Raw genomic sequence first — 19,483 nt, 5'->3', positions numbered from 1 at the left:
TATAGAAGACAACAATCCTGCTTCCGAGTCTAATCACTCGCTAAAATCGCCTAGATGAGATCATCAACAAAGTCTTACGTTAGTCCTGCACCCAGATTTCCAATCGGAGAATTTACATCGATCGTCTGCGCACCCCCCATCCAGCCAGTTGATATCACCTTTTCCCAGATGGGAGTACGTGATTGGATCGATCCCAGCTTTGGCCGTTGACATTAGCGTGCCACCGCGCCATGACAGGTCGATTGGGCTGGTTCCGATGACGTGCGGTGGAGATTGCCAGCCCGCGTGTTTCTCCACTCCCCTGTCAGTGGACTGGGAGATAATAATAATAATAGGTTCTGTTCCATGGATACGGTGCGGTAGTTGAGTAGGTGCTAATAGAAGTGCGAGGGGTAAAGAGGTACTGGTACTGGTATCCGTACTCTGTACCTCTGTACCTCTGTACACAGTTTGGTGATGCTCGGAACCGATAGTCGCTGGCTAGGGCGTATGGTTTTCTTTCGTGTCTCTGATGAAGGTCGCAGTATTGCAATAGTCTACTGAGAACATGAAGATACAGAGTACAGCATTGCCAGATTGGAGCTCCCTGGAAGACCAGTAAGACCAACCTGGTCAATCTGTTGCGATGTGGTTGTTGCACCTAAAGACTTGTAATGCCCTCCTGACGTCATGCCACCATGGTTGTCATCACACCCTGAATCAGCCACAGATGGGACGGGCGCTGATTGGTTGATCATTGGAAAGCATAAAGGAGCATAATTACTAATATGCAGCTCTATGTTGCGCAGATAAGACTTATGGACAACTGCCTGAGGCCACCAATACAGATGAAAGAGAGCAACTACCAGGTAACTGGAATAGTCTTCCTGCTCGGAAATAATATGATGTTTCTCATCAATCCTGCCTTGTCTCCAGAATTTTTCTATCCAATCCCCCAGCAATGATAATGAACCTTTGCAATTTAACCGGCATGTTCAAGTTCCGTCCGATCGATGTGCCAGACCCCAGGCCCCTTCGAGCGCTGTTGAAGAGCTCTTATCCTGATTTGGTGTTGCAGCCAACTTCAGCTACCTATCCGTCGTCTAACAACTTTGGTTAACGCCAAAATTAGGATTGGTCGGACGACAGCTATTGTTCGTCTAATCAGATGTCTCGAGTGGCACACCCCGAGTCAACATGAGGCGTATTATTCCTTTGACTCAAGATTGATTTGGGCACAACCTTATGGTGCTATCTTTGCTACGGTTGCATCGGTGCATTCTGACCCCGCAAAGACACCTCGTCTGACCGTCTACAGAGTCCGGAGAAGTCATGTCAAAGATACTCTTCCCCGGTTCCACATGGCATTCTTCAGGAGAGACAGGAGAGAAATAAAGTTGATCGACAACGACCATACTCTTCTCGGTCTGGAGCTACTCCACTAGCCCGTAATATTCGGTTTCTCATTCGCTCTTTCAACCCTTCCCCGGACATGTTGTCGGCACACCGGCGATCCAGGAAGATGTCCGATACACTGTCGACGCCGTCTCCGATAAGAACCGTATGTTCTCGATAAGGAGACGGTCACACGAGGCGACAAAGGTCGGAGCAGAATGTTGACCTTAGTTTATCACTCTCTATTTGAACCACCCAATCTTCTTTTCGATTGTGTGTGTTGAGTTCCCTCAAGCACATCCCCCCCAATGGGTGACTCGAAAATGGCATCTCCTGTGGCCGACGCTGTCGATGACCATGCCTCTAGTATCATCCGGGTTCAAAATGCAGATGAATTGCGGTTGGCGCAGATGGGTATGTTATTAAAGTGGATTCGTAAAAGTGCTGTTGTTGACCATTCCTAGGCCATAAACAAGAGCTCAAAAGGCATTTTTCGGTATGGAGTCTGATCGGTCTGGCTGCGAATTGCACCATCTCGTGGACTGGTGAGTGTCCCCTGATCAACATGAGAGCTGTCTTTTGTTTGTTGGGTTGACATCTCCAATGCAGGCTTGGGACTCGGTTTGATCACCTCCATCAATGCCGGTGGACCTGGAGCTTGTAAGACACTCCCCGGTATTCTACCGAACATTATGAATGACGACCCCAGTAATCTACGGGTTTATCCTCGTCTTTATCCTCCAATGCTTTGTGGGTGCCTCCTTGGCTGAATTTGTGTCTGCATACCCGGTCGAAGGTGGGATGTACCATTGGATTGCTGCCATTGCCCCGAAACGGTACAACAGCATTCTGAGCTTCGCGACGGGTTGGAGCACGGTGTTCGGATGTGAGCTTGGGTGCGATCATTGATCGGGAAGGAAGTCTGACGGGGACAGGGATATTCACAACCGCATCTACCAATTTGATCTACGCGACCAACTTCATGGCCTTGATTGCGCTGTACCATACGGATCTCGTGATTCAGCCATGGATGACATTCGTTGCGTACCAGGGCTTCAACATTTTGACGGGCGGGGTAGTCATGTTTGGGAATCGTTATATTCCACTTATTAACAAGTTTTCCTGTGAGTTGATACTTCCTCGTTCTATAAACCTGCCATGCTCACAGTCAAGCTAGTATGCTATCTCCAACTAGCCTGGTTCGTCATCATGGTCACCGTTGCTGCCGCAGCTCCCAAGCACAACGACAGCAAATTCGTTTTCAAAACGTGGATAAACAACACCGGCTGGGAAAACAATGTAATTTGCTTCATCACAGGGCTAGTGAACCCGCTATACTCTCTTGGTGGTCTGGATGGCATAACGGTCTGTTCCTTTTCCCGAATACGTCTAGGCTCGTTCTGACCGAGATTGCAGCACATCACAGAGGAAATGCCGAACGTAAGCAGCATCGCTCTAGTTCGCATCCAGCCACTGACTTGAGTCGCCCAACAGCCTGGACGAAACGCTCCTTTAGCCCTCGGTGAGCTCTTTCCTCTCCTTGCAGCCCCATCACAATGCAACTAATGAGTCGAACAGCCTGCACGCTCGGCATCGCCTTCGTGACCGGACTTACTTACCTGCTCAGTCTCATGTACTCCGTCCAAGACTACTCCAGCCTCGCATCAACCCACACGGGTCTTCCCCTGGCAGAGATCTTCCGCCAAGCGACTCAGACCCGCGGCGGTGCCTTTGCCTTGACCTTCATGCTGTGGGTGGCTCTAGGCCCATGCATGATCGGCTCTCAGCTAAGTATGTCCATGCGCCACCTCCACCCAGCTTTCTCTGCAGTCAAAAAAAACCAACATCTCACGCTGTATCTAGGTACCGGCCGAGTCTTCTGGGCTTTCGCTCGAGACGGCGGCCTCCCGCTGTCGAGGATGTAAGCAGCTTCCCAATTCTAGTCATTCATACTACGAAAACCACCTAACAGGCAATTCTAGCTGGGCAAAAGTCAACCCCCGCTTCGAAACCCCGTTCAACGCCCAGCTATGCGTGGGCGTCATCACGGCCCTGCTGGGCTGTATCTATCTCGGCTCCAGCACCGCCTTCAACGCCATGATGAGCTCGGCAGTGTCAGTGCAGACTCCCTTTTTCCTTGTGAGAGAGAGACAAACGTGCAAACGCGACGTGCTGATTCGTGTGAGATGCAGGACAATTAACAATCTGGCCTACCTCGTCCCCATCCTCACCAACGTCCTTGTGGGCCGCCGGACGATGCACCGCGGTCCGTTTTACCTGAGTCATGTGCCCGGTATGGCTGTGAACATTATTACGGTTGCATGGCTGCTGTTTGCCATTGTGTTTTTCTCGTTCCCGTATTATATGCCTGTCACCGGTGAGTCCAACCCTGAGGAGAAGATAGTGGCGCGGGAAAAGCTGACAGGCTGGACAGCCTCAAACATGAATTACACCTGTGCTTGCGTTGGTGGATTCCTGCTTATCGAGTTGCTTTGGTGGTTTGTTGCCGGGAAGGAGTACTCGAAGAATATGCAAAAGGCTCGCGAGGAGGAGCAGAATGCCGCTCGTGCTATGATGGTTACTACTCACGAGGGAAAGGAGTAGGGTTTTAAGATCTTGACCTACGACATATAGTAATAATATAGGCTTTTTCATTGAGTATTATGCTAACTGTGTATCGGTAGCCGATCCAGTGCAGTTTTACAATGACGTCGTATCTTCATGTAGTCATTGCTCATGTATTTCAAGCTGGAGGACTTTTACCACAAAATGCCTCTCAAAGTTGACTAATAGACAAGTCGTCATGATTTCGATATAAGGTAATCGATCGAGTGGAAATGGTATTAGCACATCCGACCAAAGAGAAACTCCTTGACGATGGGCGAGCCCGAGAATTCGGGGTTGAGTAGGACGCAGCTAGGTATATCATGTTAAATCCAGATGGGGGATTGTCCATAGGACGGCAAACTTACTTCAAGAAGTATTCCAGGCCGACTCGTCGGGATTCTAGAAATGAAGGGCGAAACTTATCTGGGGATGATCGTTAACTGAGAGTCGATTTTGTCCAGAGAGAAAAACATACAGAGTACACTTTTAGGAGGCAGTGCTGGTAAAGCGTTCATCGCATGTGGAAACGAGGCTTGCAATTGCCGTCGTAGGTCATCAAATTCGGAATATCTGTGCATCGTGAGCAAGATGAACTGTTCGGGTCCGATAGGATGATATGATCGGAACGTACCTCATGCGAACAGTGATGGGACCGCCCTACGGCTATGTTAGCATCAGATCAATATCGATTGTAGGTCTTGAACGCGGGAGAAAACATACATCAAGGGTCTGTATTCTGCAATTCCAAACAACATACGATCCTACTCCAGTCTTCCCTCGGACAACCGCATAGTCATCGACGGTGACACTCTTGGCCCAGAGACCCCGGCTAGTTTCCGAGTTGGGATCCTCAGAGTGATCCTCTAATGTGATGGCCGGCTGATCCAGAGAGATCTGAGATGTGCGGGATGCATTCCGGTGGTGGCTCCAGTATGGCGGAATCACACCGGAGACGGGACGATCACTAGACGAGGTATGACTGGCTTGCGGGAGGACAGAGCCATTGCTCACGCTAACGCCGTCGGATAGCGCAGCAGAGACAATCGTATCTGTATTGACTGCGGGGGAGGATGTGGTGGTGGAAAACTGGGGAGGGGAGGATAACGGCTGCGGCCGAGGCACCGAACCGGTCTCCTCATTCGCTGGCTCCATCCATTTAACTATCTAGGGGGGGGAATTGGAAGTGCTGGCACAGACGGTAACCAGACAAGGAGAGTGACAATCAAATTTTGGTCCTCTGTAATATTTGACTAAAACAAGTAAGTAAAACGGAATGAAATGCAACCTAAAATGAGGGGAGCAAACGGTGGAAGCAAGGGTACGGGGAGGCACTGATATTGAACACTAACGGGGTCACTAGTGAAGCTTGCCGGGCGGTTGGTCTGTGTCTTGCTCAGTGGATGTAGTAGATATGCAGCGAGAGTCTGAGAGGCGTCGAGAGGAAAGTAAAAATAGAAAAGAAATCAGATCAGATGCAAGGCTACTTCAGAAAATGATGTCCATGAGAACTTGATGACGAGTCTGAGACATAACCAATGTCCTTTGACCATCGATGTCCTTGCATTTCTTGATTCTTGGATCGATCTCCTGGTCTTGATGTCCTCAGGCCAGATAATGGCCAGATCACGGGACTTCCAAGAATACCGCAAATTGGAGAAGGTGGTCATGAGTCAGCGTGTTTCCTTATTCGTACTAGTCACTTCATTTTCTTTTGGTTCTTCATCGCCCTCGGAATGCTGCAGCAGCTGTCCTCAGTTATTGTTGATCAAACTTTATCACGAGAAATCATCTTCTGTCCTCCGGTCCAACTTATGCCTGACTATCTGTTCAAAGAGTATCCTCCTTTGAGGATCTCGGACAACATTAGCCGTTCTTTTCAAGTCCCCTTCATCCTCGTTCTATTAGCGACCAGTACCATCCATCTAGTGTAAACACTAGAAGAAGCCAAGAGTGGTTCCGTCCAAGCAGATTTCTTGTTTGGGTAAAGTCAATTTCTCCATGTGAGACATCTGGACAACTCTCACAGCAGTTATCCGTCAATAATATTGATCGGCTCTCTTCTTTTCCAAAACATCCCAACACCATGTTTCGGCTCCAGCGTCAGGTGCGGAGAAGACACAATGATAAGGATTTGGATCATTGAAGTACGAATTGTAGTTTGTAAACTTGGGACAACCCACGTTCGATAGGAAGCTTGTGGATTCCCAGCACCGACCGATAGGGATTCTGGGCTCGGGTCGCAGACCCTTGTCTTCATTATTGAGGATTCCCCGGATTGACTTTTTTTTTTTTTTTTTCTTTTTCCTCCTTCGAGAACAGTAGCCCCTTAACACATCAAACTCCCTTTATTTCTGGCCACCAGCTGATCTGGGCCGTAGTCTAGATTGCTTTTGGAGTCATTCTACCTTACAAACGAGACAATTCCATGCTAACCACCCGACTTTCTCTTCCAAGATTGCTGCAAACCAAGGAAGGCTGGATGGTCCGATACCACACTTGGCAGGTGACTAGATACGGAGCATCGTACTACACTACTCCGTACTACATACTCGGATAGCTCGCCATCAGTTTCCAGTGACAGATAGACTATCTAGTCTCAAATATTGTGTAGCGCTAGTCCTTTACTAGTCTACTGCTGCAGTAGTACCACGGACTACGGACTGGCTTGTTTAAAAGCTCCTGTGTCGGCATATTGAGAAGTCCATCCGGAGCTTCTCCTCACTGTCCACTTGTTTGCTTCTCCACTTGTACGCTTGGTTCGGTGGTTCCCAGGTCAATTCCAAAAGCCCATCTTCTTCTTCCACTTTCTATTCAGGGCTTCCGTTATCAGTAGTCGACTGTGTCATAAGGGCAAAGGGCGTTGTTCGTGACCTTTGGTTCTTCCGGAAATTTCTCTTCTCTCTCCCTCATACTCATTTGAGACCTTGACTCTCAGACTATCCTTACACACGCTCCCAATAGAGCTTAGGAGCTTCAAATCTCGCAATTGTCACGCCTTCTTCGTTCAATCGTCGACACACTATCATAGGCAATATGATTTTCTCTCGTGCTCTGATTGTGGCCGCCTCGATGGTCGGACTGGTCAGCAGCCAAACTTGGACTGCCGTCAACATCAGTGCCATCGACCCCGCACTACGAAGTAGGTCTCAAATACATTAGATCTTCCCACTTGAGCTCTGTCTGACTACTTCGACCCTGCCAGGCAAATGGTGCCTCGATCAGACTTCGTCCTGTCCCCTCCTCTGCCTTCAAATCAATGCCACTAGCGATCCAACACAGAACGACTGCGACTCTGTAAGTCAAAATCCGATACCTCCGCCCACCTAGAATGATTCGCTGACAGACTTCCTCGATCTTCGGATAGGATTCTCTCTCTTACGAATGTGTTTGCTCCAACGGCATCTCTCCAAACTCTTCCGAATACTCTCAGACCATTCCCTACTACCTCTGCTCCCAGGCCAACAACGAGTGTGTTGATCGATGCGACAGCTCCAACTCAGCCTGTCAGTCTGCTTGTCGCTCTGATCACCCTTGTGGAGCTCAGAATCCTACGCGCCACAATGTCACTACGACCGCCAGTGCCACATCGAACCCTACCAACAATGCTGCTACGAGCACGACTCTGGCCGCATTCACAGGGGAGGCCACGAACAAGAACAAGAACGCGGCAGTCAGGGCCTCGTCCGTTGACATAGGCCATGTGTATGGTCTGTGTGTTGTGGTGGGTGGCTTCATTGCTGGATTCGCAGTGTTGCTGTAAACACCTTGCGCTGGACCCCCACTAGACTGTGGGCTGTAGATTGATACAGCTCGGGATAATTTTCTGGATTGTAATTGCTTCTTGTCGATGTTATCCTAAGACACTGTCAGCGTCATTTCATGTCTCTGTTTCTGTTTTCCTTGCATATAGCATGGAGTCCCGCTATCGTCATTCTCCGCTTATTCTATTCAAGACTTTGCGGACGCCTTGTTCTGTTCTGTGACATGTTGATCAACTTTCACGACCTATGCCTATCTGAATAATCATAATCATGGTGCTTCCTCTGGATTTGTTGCAGATACGTCTTCTTAATGACTAAGAGTATGACTGGTTGTAGGGGCATTAGCTATCAAACAGCGACGGATCCATGAGATGAGCATTTACTCCAGCTGATGTGGAAGGTACGTCCGTCTTGCCTTACAACACCTTGAACCGGCTCGATCGACATGCATGTCAGTGAAGAAACGAACAGTGACGGTCAAGATATGGACACTGGGAGATATAAGCTACCTGGGTACTGGTTCATAGTCAGTGCTGGGGCTGGCTGTTCATCTCAGATTTGGCTGGTACCCTCTTTCAAGACTCCCCTGTTTGATGTGTCGTTCCTGCTCTGTCTAGTCTTTCTACCCCGTTGCTTCCTCCGGGAGACTCTTTCCTGTGCCGTCTCGCTGCCCGTCACGTTCATCTCAGCAGTAATCTCTCGGTTGGATTCAGTTCTGCCTGGAAGAGCATGTGTACCCGCAATCAAGCCATCTCAGCGACCTACTTCTTTCTTTCAACACCAGATCATCCTTTCTCTTGAACTATCATCGCCACATACCTAGACGAGGTCGTAATTACAGAATGCCTAGGGTATGCATGAGCCAGCACCTCTCGAAGGGTATTTGAATAGGCTCAACGGTGAAGTGTTCGCTGATGAGCAGCAGGGTCCGTTCTGTCAACTCTGCTTGCAGAGAGGCCATCCCCTGGTCAGATGCCCTCTAAGAGAGGGTCTGATGTTCCTCGTATGTGCCCTGGCGATTGACCTCATCATCATTATACTGTAGACTGACGTTTGATGCAGGGTCATGTGTCGATGATGCTGCAACTTCCCAACGAAACGGAGAGAATCTCGACGCCATGGGAAAACACAAACAATAGACCGGATTGGCGCCGCCGGCGAAGATGGTTGAACGCCAGCCGTCGCAGGAGAGAGCGAATTACTAGAAGGAGAGAGAATACGGTAGATCTGAACTTACAACTATACATCGAAGTAGGACTGATATACGCTAGTACAATCATGCCAGCCGTGGCAACTATACAGTTGTCCAGTCTATGCCACCTCCGCCTCCCCCACCAAATACACGGTAAGCACCTCATTTCGCATGCCTACGGATCTATAGATGACAAGGCAAAAAGTGCAATCAGTATGGCGGGAAACGCATCCGTCATAACGGTTGGGTATGTATCATATTTCAACAGACGTGCCAGGCTCAATGTTGACAGTTATCCTAGCTCATCCTCATCCTCAATCCTATATTCTACCTAGTGAGGGAAGACCCCGGTAGGATCGTCATCAATGCTTACTTTCTCCACAGCTCTTCAACAAGCGACTCAACCATTGCAGACGAAAACCAGTGAGTATATATCAAGTAGTCCTGTTCAATTGCGTAAGCCTGAAGCTCACTGCGTAACAGCGCAAACCCAAGGTTGGCTTGACGCTTTGTTCCTATGCTTATTGCATAAACTGATATTGAAGTTCATAGCGGCGATCACTCCTTCAGGGCTGAGCCGGCTGGGTGTTCTCAGGCGGCATCAGACGGTCTTCCCCTGAGACTCAGTAACGAAACTAGTCTGCCTGCAAACTCGAACAACGAGGAGCTAGTCAACGACAACATCTTGGCTGAAATTGCCTCCGTGGACCACCCGGGGAGAGAATATGTTGCACACTGGGATTCGACAGCGCAGGTTGATACCGTGATGACAGGGGCAGTAGGAGCTGTAGTCGAGGATCATGGTGACGGGGTCTATGACATTATCTGATGAACCTCGTGAGCACTTGCTTTCCTATACTTTCGCTGGAGATGGTCTGATTGCCGTTCAATGGTACAAAGAGACAGAATTATTGTTTTGTCGGAAGAGAATGGAGGCGGGCGTAGGCGGTGAAGTTGGCGGTCAATCCCCGACGACGATGCCTTGGAGATTAGAATGCCAAATAATGCCGGTGATGATGACTTCGATACTCCATCCTTAGTGCCTCTAGAGTTACAATCTCATATCTACTACACGTTGAGAGCCATCGTCTATAGAATGAAATTGTGGATTCAAAAGTACTTGTCAAAAAATCATTCATACTGATTACTTCCGGTACTTTACTACTTTCACTAGCTCTCCGCCCATTGTCCCAGTACACTGTTCTCCGCATCGCCTATCAAGGATCACTGAGATTAGCTTTGGGAATTCTACATTTTGCTTCTTTCCTACATATCAGAACCCCACTTGAAGATTCTCGCTATATTATTGTTTCCAAATTAAACCTGACCCAACAGACCTACCGTGCCGTCGACGCAGGCGTTGCACGTGCACCACGACGACGCCATGGACTCAACACTCCCAGATGCTTTTGATTCATCTCAACCTGGTTTATACGCAGGACAGGCCTCTAGTGCGGGGATGGTTGATCCAGAGGGTTCAAATGGGAACATGATAGCATCAGCGCCTTTTGTAAAGGTTGATGGTGAGTTGTCCCCAGCTATACGAGCGGGGAGATTAACTGTCAGTGAGGGAAATAGCTAATGTGCATTGAAGATCCACCGAAGTTTGAACTTGAGTCATACATTGCGAACTACAACGGTCAGTAGGAAGACATGGTATGCGCACAAAGCTCTGAGGGCCACAACTAATTGATGCTCGCACAACAGGACGGACCAAATTCAATCGCTTGTACCTCATAGGCACTTGCTCCACGTATCTCTCCACGGAAGCGCTCAAGGCCGCGGTTGCTGAAGCGAAGTCAGGAAAGGATGTCGTCAGGTACCAACAGGCTGTCCGTGCACTGGCCGAAGTCTCTCCGAATGAACCTGAAGCGATCGAGGACACGAAATGGGTGGACCATATGCAGAGAGTTGTGAAGTCTGAGACGGACCGGTTAGAGCACGAGCTGAGGGGCTATAAGAACAATCTGATCAAGGAGAGCATACGGGTGAGTGGAATATTGCTGGAATCAGCAGCGATGCTGACTGACATGTTCGCAGATGGGCAACGAAGATCTCGGACTACACTACCATCAGATCGGCAACCTGGTGGCCGCTTCCAAGGCCTACTCCCGCATGAGGGACTACTGCACAACACCCAGCCACATCGCGTCTATGTTGTTGAAGATTATCAATGTGGCAATCGAGCGGGGAGACTGGTTGAGCGTACAATCCAATGTGCACCGGCTGCGCAACCTCCAGTCGAAACCGGAGGAGCAGGCGAAGAATCAGCCTAAGATGTCAGCCGCCTTGGGTTTGTCCCAGCTGCACTCCGGATCGTACTTGGATGCTGCGAACAGTTTCTTGACCACTGATCCATCGCTTGGGGATTCGTACAACGAAGTCGTGACATCGAATGACGTGGCGGTCTATGGTGGGCTCTGTGCTCTGGCGTCCATGGATCGTAACGAGCTCCAGCGCCGCGTACTTGACAACAACTCGTTCCGCAATTTCCTCGAACTAGAACCGCATATTCGCAGAGCGATCTCCTTCTTCTGCAATTCGAAGTTTCGACCCTGTCTGGAGATTCTTGAGTCCTACAAAGCCGATTATCTACTTGACATCCACCTTCAACGTCATGTCAGCACCCTTTTCACCCGTATCCGCACCAAGGCTATCCAGCAATACCTCGTTCCTTTTAGCCGCGTGACGCTCGATTCCATGTTGAAAATCTTTGCTCCGGGGGTCGCTGGCGGCCAAGCGCATCCGACCGACTTCAACTCCCCGTTCGTGCAAGAGTTGATCAGCCTGATCCAGGATGGGACGCTGGATGCTCGGATTGACTTGGAGAAAGGCGTGCTTGTGTCCAAGCAGACTGATCTACGGACAGACGTGCAGCGAGCAGCATTGGAGAGCCTTGTCAACTTCAGAAAAGAGGCACATCTCCGGCTGTTGCGGACTAACATCCTTCGTGCGGGGCTAGAGGTGCGGGCACCCGGAGACGAGAGAAAGCTCAGGCCAGAGGATCGAGGCGTTGGGAAGGGATTGGCTGGGCTAGGGGGCAAGTACTCTCGGTGATGACCTTCTACGAGACGTTCATATCAGTTCGGAGTCGGAGAAAGAAGACCGTATTTTATGGTTTATGAATTGAACATCCTTCTCTGCAATGTTCTGTGCATATGACCTAAACCGTTTCATTAGGCCTATGACAGAATAATTAATTTCACATCGCCTAAAGGCAAAACTAGAGAGGTATTCGAATATATCAGGTGTGAGGGAAGCTGATGAAGTTATAACGTCATAGCCCTGTTGCATCATTGGCAAGACATCACACCACCAGGTGTAATACCAATATAGATGATCTCAAGCTTACAGTACGCAAAGGATCTGGATTCTCAGCTTCAAACAATTGTCATCCATTTGTTGTGCTCATGGCGCTCGTCGACCAAGCCGCTACATTTCTTTATCAATATGTCTACTCATGGCTGCACACCACCCCCAGTAAAAACCTCGACGCATTAAAACTCGGCGTCATCTCAACCGCCCAAATCAACCCTGCAGCCAGTCAGTTTACTTTCTCTCCTTCATAACCCCACGCCGAAAATACTGACCGAACTCTCTAGTAATCCACCCCGCCGAATCCCACCCATCTGTCATCCTCCACGGCATCGCCTCGCGCGATCTCTCGACAGCCCAAAAGCACCAGAGAAAGTACCGTTTCGCCAAAGCCTACGGCTCGTACCAGGATCTTCTAGACGATCCGGACGTCGATATCGTGTACATTTCCACGCCGAACGCGCTGCACTACGAGTGGGCGGCGAAAGCGCTCAAGGCCGGGAAGCATGTGCTCTGCGAGAAACCGTTTACGTCTAATGCGGACGAGGCGAAGAGGTTGGTTGAGCTGGGGAGGGAGAAGGGGCTGATTGTTGAGGAGGCTGTAAGCTTTCCCTCTTTTCCCACTGTCTTTGGAATCCGGGACAGGCCAGGGTTGACAGGACGTAGTTCCATTGGCAGTTCCATCCGGCGGCGCATGCATGGCGCCAGATCCTGGATTCGAGGGAATACGGGAAGATAATTTCTACAAGGGCAGCGATGACGGCTAGTCCTGGTGTGCCCCGGGGCGATATCCGGTGGAAGTTTGACCTGGCGGGTGAGTTTAGATTTTTTTTTTTTTTTTTTTTTTTTTTTTTTTTTTTTTTTTTTTTTTGATATCCCCTGGTTGACCCAGGCAAGTGGTTGACGAGGCATAGGCGGCTCGGCAATGGATATGACCTATGCGCTGTCGTTCACGCGCTTTGCGCTGCATGCGCGGCTACCGCAGGAGATCATCTCCGTCAGCGTGCGGCCGTCCAAGGATGATCCGCGCGTTGACGAGGCCATGTACGCGCACATGGACTTCCAAGGCCCGGACGGCAACCCCGTGCACAGCCGCGTGTACACGGACATGGCGCGCGAGAAAGTCGCGGGCGTGATTCCGCGGGTCTGGGAGTTGCCGTCCATCGAGGTCGAGACGGAGAAGGCAATCATCTACTTCTATAACGCCATGATGCCGCATCTGTACCACTACATCTCCGTCATGGACAAGACGACGGGCAAGGTGAGCTATAAGAAGCAGTACTCTGGTGGTCCCTTGTGGGGCAACGTGGTGACGAGTACGGGGGAGAAGGGCGGGAATCCGCACTGGAGTACGTATCGGTGGCAGCTGGAAGCGTTTGTGGATGTGGTTACGGGGAAGACGCCGGCGTATTGGGTGAGCGGGGAGGAGAGTATCTGGCAGATGCAGTCAATTGATTCCCTGTACAAGGCGGCCAATTTGCCTGTGCGGCCGTCCCTCGGAACCAAGCTGGGATGAGCGAGTTATCTAGCAGCATTATTCCATTTCTGTATATAGCAATTTGATAGTTTTGCACAGCAGATCCCGTTTCCAAGCGAGCAACGTTACAGAACTCATCAAGCGATTAAGCCAGGGCCAGAGCCATTGCCATAGCAGCGCCCCCAACAGCCCAATTGGCATTCCCAGTAATCTGAGGCATGGCAGCGTTTCCGCTGGAGCTGTGGGACGTCGAGGCCGAAGCCGAAGAGCCAGTGGCATGGGCGCCGCTCGTCGCAGACGGGCCCGACGTGGCCAGTGTAGTCTTTCCAGTCGCCGAAGCCGTCCCCGCTGTGACGGATGCTCCAGTAGTGGCATGGGCGCCGGCGGTGGCAGTACCGGTCACCACAACGGGCAGAAAGAAAGAGCCGATGTCGGTGGTCATGACGGTCGCAGATGTTTGGGTTGTGCTGTTGTCCACCTGCGATACGAGGCAGGAGAAGGAGGTGGTGCCGCCGAGTTTGCAGTCGAATCCGGCGTAGCTGTTGCGGATGTCAGTGGCGTGTCTCATTTGCCTTTCACCACAAGGGCAACGTACTAGCCGTTGTCAGAATAGCCCTCCTTCACAGTCGAGGGGCCCTGGACAATTGTGTAACCGCTTGAGGGCATAGGGCAGTCCTCCCCGGCAGAGGCGCAGTTGACGACGTAGGTGGTTGCAGAGTCGCTCTAGGTTCTCACGTCAGATAGATGAATCTTGCAAAATATTGCAGTGATGATTTTCGACAAACGTACACTGCCGACGACTTCCGCCACGAGACTCTGGCGATCAGCGTAGGGCAGGAACAGCGACACGGTACTCTCAGCAGCGACTGTCGCCGCGGTGGCTGTCAGAAGCGTGAGAGCGCGGATGGTGTTCGAACGCATCTTGTAAAATCTCATTGAAAGTGGTTATATGGAACAAAGTCTGGATTTGGATAGCTGGAGGGCGTCGGAAAGAGGACGACGAAAAAGGCAGCGTCAGAAATATAATGATTCAGGTATCTTTGGTTCGTACAGGAGTAAACGAGTGGCTGGCCGCCGCAAGGACAATTCAATGAATGTTTGAAGGATGAGAATAAAAAGATGACGGAGCAAAGGGACTCAAGAAAGTTCGTCCCCCCTGATAAACGACACCCATCTCACGAGTCAGCCATTAGTGGCTGGCAAGCGGCTAAGGCTGAAAGCCTAGTCGTTTCAGTGGCTCGCTAAGGTATCCGACAAATGAACCAGTTTCCCATGCTGACCAAGCTTTTAGCCAAAGTCTATTCCAAGCCCAGCCGCTCAGAGGCTGAGTCGAGTTCAGCACAAGGCAAGATTGGTGGATATTTCAGGGACACTGTCAGTGTGGACAGCCTCGGGCTTGCTCGGTCGATGCCTTAAATAGAATATGGAGTTTCAAAGTTAGCGTTTTGCAAATTCTGATTGGTTGGTTGTGCTTTAAGCCAGTGGCGGGAAACGCCGACACGGCAGCTAGGCCTTTCCAGGACTAGCTCACGAGTTGAAAATGCCGCTCAGTGATTGACTTGCCTTTTTGGATAAGGCGTCTGTGGGTGAAGAATACATCTAAAGGTACCTACCTCTATGGAAAGATTCCTCCACTATCTGGGCAATAATGAGAGCGTAGCTCTTAGTCGCTGTGTTTATGTTATGCGGAAGTCCATTACGTCACGTAATAAGCAGGCAATGATTGAGAAATACGGGTCATCAAATTATAACGATTCTCCGTCTTGCAACTCTCCCTCCAGATAAACGCACTGGGGACCCCTCAGGTAGTGTTGGCGATTGACCTGCCGCGGTTGACGACAAAACTGCAGATTCGGTCCCCAAAGCTGTTCGTATCTATCTACCATGGAAACATAAACCAGGAAGCACAGGTACCTATTCTCCCTCTGTCTGTCCGTTCTTTTTGGATCGCCAGTAGAGTCATACTCTGTCGGTTGACAATCGGACGAGAGCTATATCAGGCGGTTCATGTTGAAGATGACCTCTCCGATATTCGACGTCTACAACGCGATATATATATAATATATGTTAACCCCTAAGGGCATATTTTGCTCAGTTTTGTCAGAATATAACATAAGACGCCTGCTGGGACCTCGGCCTTGCTACCTCGACGTCACTGTGCCGCGATGAGGGTGGATGCTAGGAATTAGGGCTTAGTAGGACAACTTTGCGGTATACTGTACGAGCATTAATACTTGCACCGAGCAAAATTTACAAAGATGAGCATGCATAACGTTTATGTTTCGGAACAGCCTATCATGGTAGGCTACCAGATTTCCCGGTTCGGATGTCTATAGGGGTCCCACGGTTATACATAGGGCACAGTCGGTGTATTTATGACGTGAACTACGCAACAAAACATAAGAATAGAAAGCCCAGTTGTAGAAAGCAATCGCTCCTTCCTAAACCTATATGGCAAAGCATCAAGAGATTGACAACAAATCTCGACAGTTTGAAATTCTGATTGTGTCTGGTAAGTTGCGCTCTATTCATCCTATACACTGCTTCAATTTCATTACGTGTTTTACGAAGCCCCAGAACAATACTGACAATGGCATGTAAGAGCAGTCGCATGCCACCACCTCCTCGGCCATCAAGCAGCAAAAATAGCACTGTCGTGTCTGGCTCCTTTCCAGACCACGTCAAGACAAAAATAAGGAGAGTGGGTGACGAAGTTGGTCTTGCGGATCAATAAAGATACAGATTGCCCATGTACTTGGAGCAGTATGGTTTCCATTTAGTAACATGACAAGCGCCTTATCACTAATAGCGAGACTAGACAGAGATTTTAGAAGAACGAGGCCTAATTAACTTTGACCCACTTTCAATGATGAATGCTGTCGGGCTATGCTATGTTACAATCTCGTATCTCGCAGAACATTCACCACCCCACTGAGTTGGTCTCATCATCTTCCTGAGCCGGCTCCTCCACCCTAGACACTCACCTCTCGGACACAACTACCCCTCCTTCTCTCTCTCTCATCTCTCCCTCACTTTCCACCTTCTACAACTTCCTCACTCTCTACCCACCCTTTATATCACATCATCTTCGTTACCAATTTGCATCAATTAGACGACTTAACATCCTTGTGCACTTCCCTCCCCTTCAGGACCATGGCAACCTCAGAGGAGGCCCGCAATACCTCAGATGAGAGTATGACGGGTGTTTCCAGTCAGTCTCAGAGCCAAGATTCAGTCATATCAAACCTGTCACAACTTCTCAAGACTCCTGAGATATTTGATATCAACATCCTCTCAGATATCGACCGGGAGATCGATCGACTCAGGAACCTAGCAGCAGAAAGAAGGTCTGATATCTTTGATACCACTTTTACCGGCCGTGAATAGACACCCACGTACAACCATGTCGATGCAGAATCAACCAATCTTCTCCGGAAAGCCAGTGGAAGATGTCGATCTCTATATCGACCAGTGCCGGTTTATGCGGGCAGGGATGCAGATGACACCGGAAGAAAAGAAACAAGCCATTGCCACAACTTTATTTGTCGGGTTGCGGGATGGCGCCTTGAGGTTTGGACGCACTCTCCCGAAGACACATTATGATGATGCGTTGGACCCGATGTTTTTCTTTCTTCGTACCCAGTGATCTGGATTTCTTTATCCGTTTTCAACTAAGGGGCAGGATTCGCCGCCAAGGCGATATTACCAAGAGAAGGGTGCAGATGGCACATGAATATGCACTGTATCAGTATAGACAGGGGAAAATCACGGATGTCGCCCAGGGAGGGCAATATACTCGGGTCTATCTGTGCGACAGCCCATGGGCACAAAACACCCAAGCACCTAAGCAGTGGCATGGTGCCCCACTCCCAACCATTCGAAAAGCCATTGGGGCACTTGGAAGCCCTAGGATAGGGCGTATTCCTCAGGACATGGTGATGAAGCTTACCATCCTTCGAGACTTGTACTACTTGGATGACGACGAGACTGAAAGAAGACATCAATTGGAACGTCCGAGTAAGGAGGACAATTATCAGGACTCTGACGAGGAGGAGGACGACAACAGGTACGAAGAGGAAGAGGAAGAGGAAGAGGAAGGGGATGAGGATGAGGATGAGGATGACGAGACTGAAGCGGAAAGTAAGGGTGTTTTTAAGACGTCCTAGCTGGACAAAGCAGGAGGCTCGCTACCCAAAACGGCAAAGACGCGATTCGCAAGTTTGGACCGGTCCTTTTGGGCCCTGGCGGGAGACTCAGATGAACTCCCATTAGAGTCACATACACAAAGTATGATTAATTACCCTAGTCACTCCATAGCTTTATCAATACACTAAAATTGCTTTGAGACGCGGATTTAACTTGAAACCTTCCCATTAATCCACAGGACTGGGTGCGTATAACTACCAAGCGGCCTATACCAATGTAATCTTTGCCTGGAAGTCGACGAAGCACCTGATAAGCCCACCAGTACTCATCACGGTCATAAGGATGGGAGAGAAGATCATACGATTTCGGCGCCGGCCGCGCCTAGTTCATTGCGTCACGTAATAAGCAGGCAATGATAGAGAAATACGGGTCATCAAATCGTAACGATTCTCCGTCTTGCAACTCTCCCTCGAGATAAACGCACTGGCGACCCATCAGGTAGTATTAGTCACTTTCAACAGAGTCATAAATCACGAGCTATCAGTCGCTCCTCTGAATAGGTATAAAAGTAGAGATTTTTCATAAGTACATTCCTACTTCTTCTGTCTCTCAGCTTGTTCTTGTTCTGCAAGTAAATGCTCCCTAACCACCACTGGATCCTTATACTTTGTATTCTTAACTTTCCCCCAACATCCCACACAGTCCAAGATGAACGCAACAAACGCCATCGCCCTATATCCAGTCTCTCTTGTTAGTACAGCTACATCCACAGACCGCCCTGATCCCCCAGCCGGTTACCTAGGTAGATAGTAAATGGATGGATGGGGAACGCACGGTAACGGCATCGTCAACCTAAACGCCAAATCCTGCAACCCCTCCCACGGCCTCGGTGTATCCATCGGTGCATTACTAAGATCCCAATCACTGAACATGTTCTCGAAAAGACCGTATATCCCCGCGACGATGGCGCCTAGATCTGCGATCCCTAATAGTCCTGGTCCGACTCGCTTGATTGTGTTGGTTGGATCGGCTAGGGGGATCAGTTCGAGGATGCTGGTTGTTATTAAAATAACTGACTGATAGACCGGTAATATTGGATGTTGATTCAGTTTAGATTCGTATCTAGATAACAATCATGGGATGGAGATAGATGGCCAAGGTGGGAGAGAGGGAAGGGTTTACAGACCGCAGATATACTTGAAGGAAATGCTTTGCTTCGATGGTAGCGCCCTGTGTTGCTGTATTTTGTTGCCAATTCACAGAGGATAACCAGGTCAGCTAGGGATACAGCTAAGGTTGCGAGACGAAAGATGGTTTGGATTATGCCGAAGGGACGTGGAATTCGGGATCGAGATCTGGTCGACATATTGACAGGTTTACAGTATTTTGTTAGAATGTGGAGGTGAGGACTAGATGCAATATTACATAGAGGAGAGTAGCAGAATGATTATATCATAAATGGGTTTTGAAACCAAGAAGGTGAGAGCATTCAAGGGGCTCCATGTCCCTCGCTGTCTGTTACAGACTTCAATAGTTATTACTATCGCTCTTTAGGACAAGTCAAGCCAGGCGCTCAGATGGAGGCGGGAACATGTCCGATTATATTAGGGT

At 49.5% G+C, this 19,483-nt stretch overlaps 6 protein-coding genes across 6 annotated transcripts; 4 read left to right on the top strand and 2 right to left on the bottom strand.

Annotated features, from left to right (window-relative positions):
- Positions 1–1,682: 1,682 nt before the first annotated feature.
- Positions 1,683–3,978, top strand: Aud_009148 (putative choline transporter Hnm1; the record flags this gene model as incomplete). The annotated part of the gene is made up of 12 exons (XM_043294008.1): positions 1,683–1,788; positions 1,839–1,919; positions 1,984–2,034; positions 2,084–2,260; positions 2,310–2,498; positions 2,552–2,739; positions 2,791–2,814; positions 2,869–2,896; positions 2,953–3,165; positions 3,238–3,295; positions 3,357–3,488; positions 3,567–3,978. The coding sequence occupies 12 exons, from the start codon at positions 1,683–1,685 to the stop codon at positions 3,976–3,978; spliced, it is 1,659 nt and encodes a 552-aa protein (XP_043149943.1).
- Positions 3,979–4,217: 239 nt separating this feature from the next.
- Aud_009147 (uncharacterized protein) lies at positions 4,218–5,133 on the bottom strand (the record flags this gene model as incomplete). Its single annotated transcript, XM_043294007.1, has 5 exons — positions 4,218–4,290; positions 4,347–4,404; positions 4,457–4,551; positions 4,613–4,638; positions 4,702–5,133. 5 exons carry the CDS (start codon positions 5,131–5,133, stop codon positions 4,218–4,220), a joined length of 684 nt encoding a protein of 227 aa, XP_043149942.1.
- Positions 5,134–7,014: 1,881 nt separating this feature from the next.
- Positions 7,015–11,991, top strand: Aud_009146 (uncharacterized protein; the record flags this gene model as incomplete). Its single annotated transcript, XM_043294006.1, has 7 exons — positions 7,015–7,120; positions 7,184–7,275; positions 7,346–7,737; positions 10,270–10,457; positions 10,529–10,573; positions 10,642–10,922; positions 10,975–11,991. The coding sequence occupies 7 exons, from the start codon at positions 7,015–7,017 to the stop codon at positions 11,989–11,991; spliced, it is 2,121 nt and encodes a 706-aa protein (XP_043149941.1).
- Positions 11,992–12,344: 353 nt separating this feature from the next.
- Positions 12,345–13,765, top strand: Aud_009145 (Gfo/Idh/MocA family protein; the record flags this gene model as incomplete). The annotated part of the gene is made up of 4 exons (XM_043294005.1): positions 12,345–12,477; positions 12,537–12,850; positions 12,916–13,063; positions 13,164–13,765. The coding sequence occupies 4 exons, from the start codon at positions 12,345–12,347 to the stop codon at positions 13,763–13,765; spliced, it is 1,197 nt and encodes a 398-aa protein (XP_043149940.1).
- Positions 13,766–13,871: 106 nt separating this feature from the next.
- Positions 13,872–14,647, bottom strand: Aud_009144 (putative GPI anchored glycoprotein; the record flags this gene model as incomplete). The annotated part of the gene is made up of 3 exons (XM_043294004.1): positions 13,872–14,265; positions 14,322–14,449; positions 14,516–14,647. 3 exons carry the CDS (start codon positions 14,645–14,647, stop codon positions 13,872–13,874), a joined length of 654 nt encoding a protein of 217 aa, XP_043149939.1.
- A 2,482-nt stretch (positions 14,648–17,129) lies between these two features.
- On the top strand, positions 17,130–17,892 carry Aud_009143 (uncharacterized protein; the record flags this gene model as incomplete). Its single annotated transcript, XM_043294003.1, has 2 exons — positions 17,130–17,347; positions 17,370–17,892. 2 exons carry the CDS (start codon positions 17,130–17,132, stop codon positions 17,890–17,892), a joined length of 741 nt encoding a protein of 246 aa, XP_043149938.1.
- Between the last annotated feature and the right edge of the window lie 1,591 nt (positions 17,893–19,483).

This window comes from Aspergillus udagawae, assembly GCF_001078395.1.
Source record: "Aspergillus udagawae IFM 46973 DNA, scaffold_7, whole genome shotgun sequence".
NCBI classification, from domain to species: domain Eukaryota; kingdom Fungi; phylum Ascomycota; class Eurotiomycetes; order Eurotiales; family Aspergillaceae; genus Aspergillus; species Aspergillus udagawae.
The sequence above is the reverse complement of the archived record's forward strand: the minus strand, read 5'-3'. Positions and strand labels throughout refer to the sequence as shown.